Source organism: Histoplasma capsulatum, genomic scaffold, assembly GCF_000149585.1.
Source record: "Histoplasma capsulatum NAm1 scaffold_4 genomic scaffold, whole genome shotgun sequence".
In the NCBI taxonomy this organism is placed as follows: Eukaryota; Fungi; Ascomycota; class Eurotiomycetes; order Onygenales; family Ajellomycetaceae; genus Histoplasma; species Histoplasma mississippiense.
This window is the reverse complement of record NW_001813979.1, coordinates 1,257,061-1,259,007: the sequence shown is the minus strand read 5'-3', so window position 1 is coordinate 1,259,007 and position 1,947 is coordinate 1,257,061. Positions and strand designations below refer to the sequence as shown.

Below are 1,947 nucleotides of genomic sequence, written 5' to 3'. Positions count from 1 at the left end.
TTCTAATCTGGAGGTCTCGCAGCTCCCTGAGAGGGGATTTCTCCTTCCCGGTCAGGTCGTGTACATCTGGATCATGGATGCTCTTCTCTGGCGCCCAGCTTAGCAGCGGGTCCGTGTCTAGATATCGCATTGTGGCCTTCGTTATTTGGTTGCGGATGGTATTTTGACCGGCGGCATCTTCCACAGCGATATCTTGTGCCCTTGCCGTGAGGGAGGTTAATGGAATTAAGTGCTGTTTTAGAGCTTGCTGGGCGGAGACTAGCAGGTCCCATTCGAGCGCGATGGCGTGTGCTAGATGTGGTTTTGAAGCGGGGATCGTGAGGATTTTCTTTGCTGGAGTTCGGACGGCGCGGGAGTCTAGGAAGATTTGATACCCATCTGTGCATAAATCATAAAGAATAATTAACGTATCAGTAACATTTTCTCCGCCAATCAACGATTCCGTTGTTAAGGAATAAATAAAACCAATAAAATATAAAAATAAGCTCAATTGCACTCGCATTACGCCCCTGATTTATGTTCTAGGAAACAGAAAGGATGCTTGTCTTTCTTACCATCCACCTCCTTAACATGCACATCCTTCCAAAATCGCCTTTTCAGCGGTTTCGAAGACGCCGAACCTTGTCCTGAATCTGCGACATTGCCCTGCTGTATGAGGTCTGCTTGCTTCTTTCTCCGCTCAATGCGCTCGACGAATTCGGGAGACGGAGCCGGGGGCTTTGGAGGTGGCCCTCTGACGTTTATGGGATGCGCAACGGCCGCTTTTGCTGCTGATGAGTGTATACGTCGCGAGGGAATAGGCGCCGTAACCCCGGTCAGACCTAAAAAAGTCCTAGCATTAAATGTGATAGGTATCCTTGGGATTGATTTCATGGTTGCAGCTTTGGAGTTGGGACATCGAAATTCTTTACGATTTATTTGGTCATGCAATATTTGTAATTTATGCACAGCCACACTACACTCTCTTTGTGGCTTGCATACATTGGTTGCTTGTCTCTGGTTCTCCCAACCCTTGTTCCTCACGGCATCGGGTTTCTATCTTCTATTATTTGCTTTCTTCTACGTTCCTGCAGCTACAAGGTCGATCCTCCTCCTTCTCCCCACTAGCCAGCGTACGCATTCCTCTAGAAGTGCAGAGAGATTTGGTTAAGAAACGCTTGCATTTCATGAACAAGAGCTACTCAGATGGGTGGACTGAGCTTTCTAGCCATATGACCACGGATGGCTTAAGCCGAACGATTTTTGATAACAGTCTATCACGACATAATCCACAAGACTTTCGCCTTCGAGCATTGCAGCAGGCGTCACCCTTTCTGAACTACAGTGTACAATATCAGCCCCAACCGGGTGTCATCGTTTAAGAAGCGATAGTTGTCTCACACGCACAATTCACCGCTTGGATAGGGACCTCATTGCAAGTGGAAGAGGAGCATGCCAGCTATGAACCGATATACTCACTATTTCGCGATCTCCAATTGGAACAGCTGCTGCAATTTACAACGCAGGATCGGTCCTGAAAACCATGAGGGTGGAGTGGAAGTTTCAGAAAGCCTTCTTGTGACTCGGAACACACATACCTAGCCCTGTTCGGAGCCGCGAAAATAAGGCGAGTGCTCATAGTCTATGGTGCTGTTCCTGATTATATCTCCATCAAAGGCTTCACTTGATCTGACCACCCCTTCACATGGACGCTCTGCTGTTAAATTTAATTCATTCATTAAATTTTTCAATGACAGTTTCCAAGAATCCATAACAGTGATCCATGAGATAATTCTCGTCTTTCAATGCTCGTCCTATGGACGCATCCATTTCAGTACCTACTATGAGAAAATATTACTAGAGGGGTTGAGAAACAGCTTCTGGAAGGCGGTGCGGCCGATATTGATCAACTAGTTGATTCCACAGCTGGGATAAATGCACAGAATGTGCCATTTTCTCTTGCCAGGC

General features: G+C 46.9%; 1 protein-coding gene across 1 annotated transcript; it reads right to left on the bottom strand.

The window, feature by feature from the left end:
• Positions 1–2: 2 nt before the first annotated feature.
• HCAG_04385 (predicted protein) lies at positions 3–873 on the bottom strand (the record flags this gene model as incomplete). The annotated part of the gene is made up of 3 exons (XM_001540495.1): positions 3–26; positions 65–378; positions 555–873. The coding sequence occupies 3 exons, from the start codon at positions 871–873 to the stop codon at positions 3–5; spliced, it is 657 nt and encodes a 218-aa protein (XP_001540545.1).
• Positions 874–1,947: the final 1,074 nt, after the last annotated feature.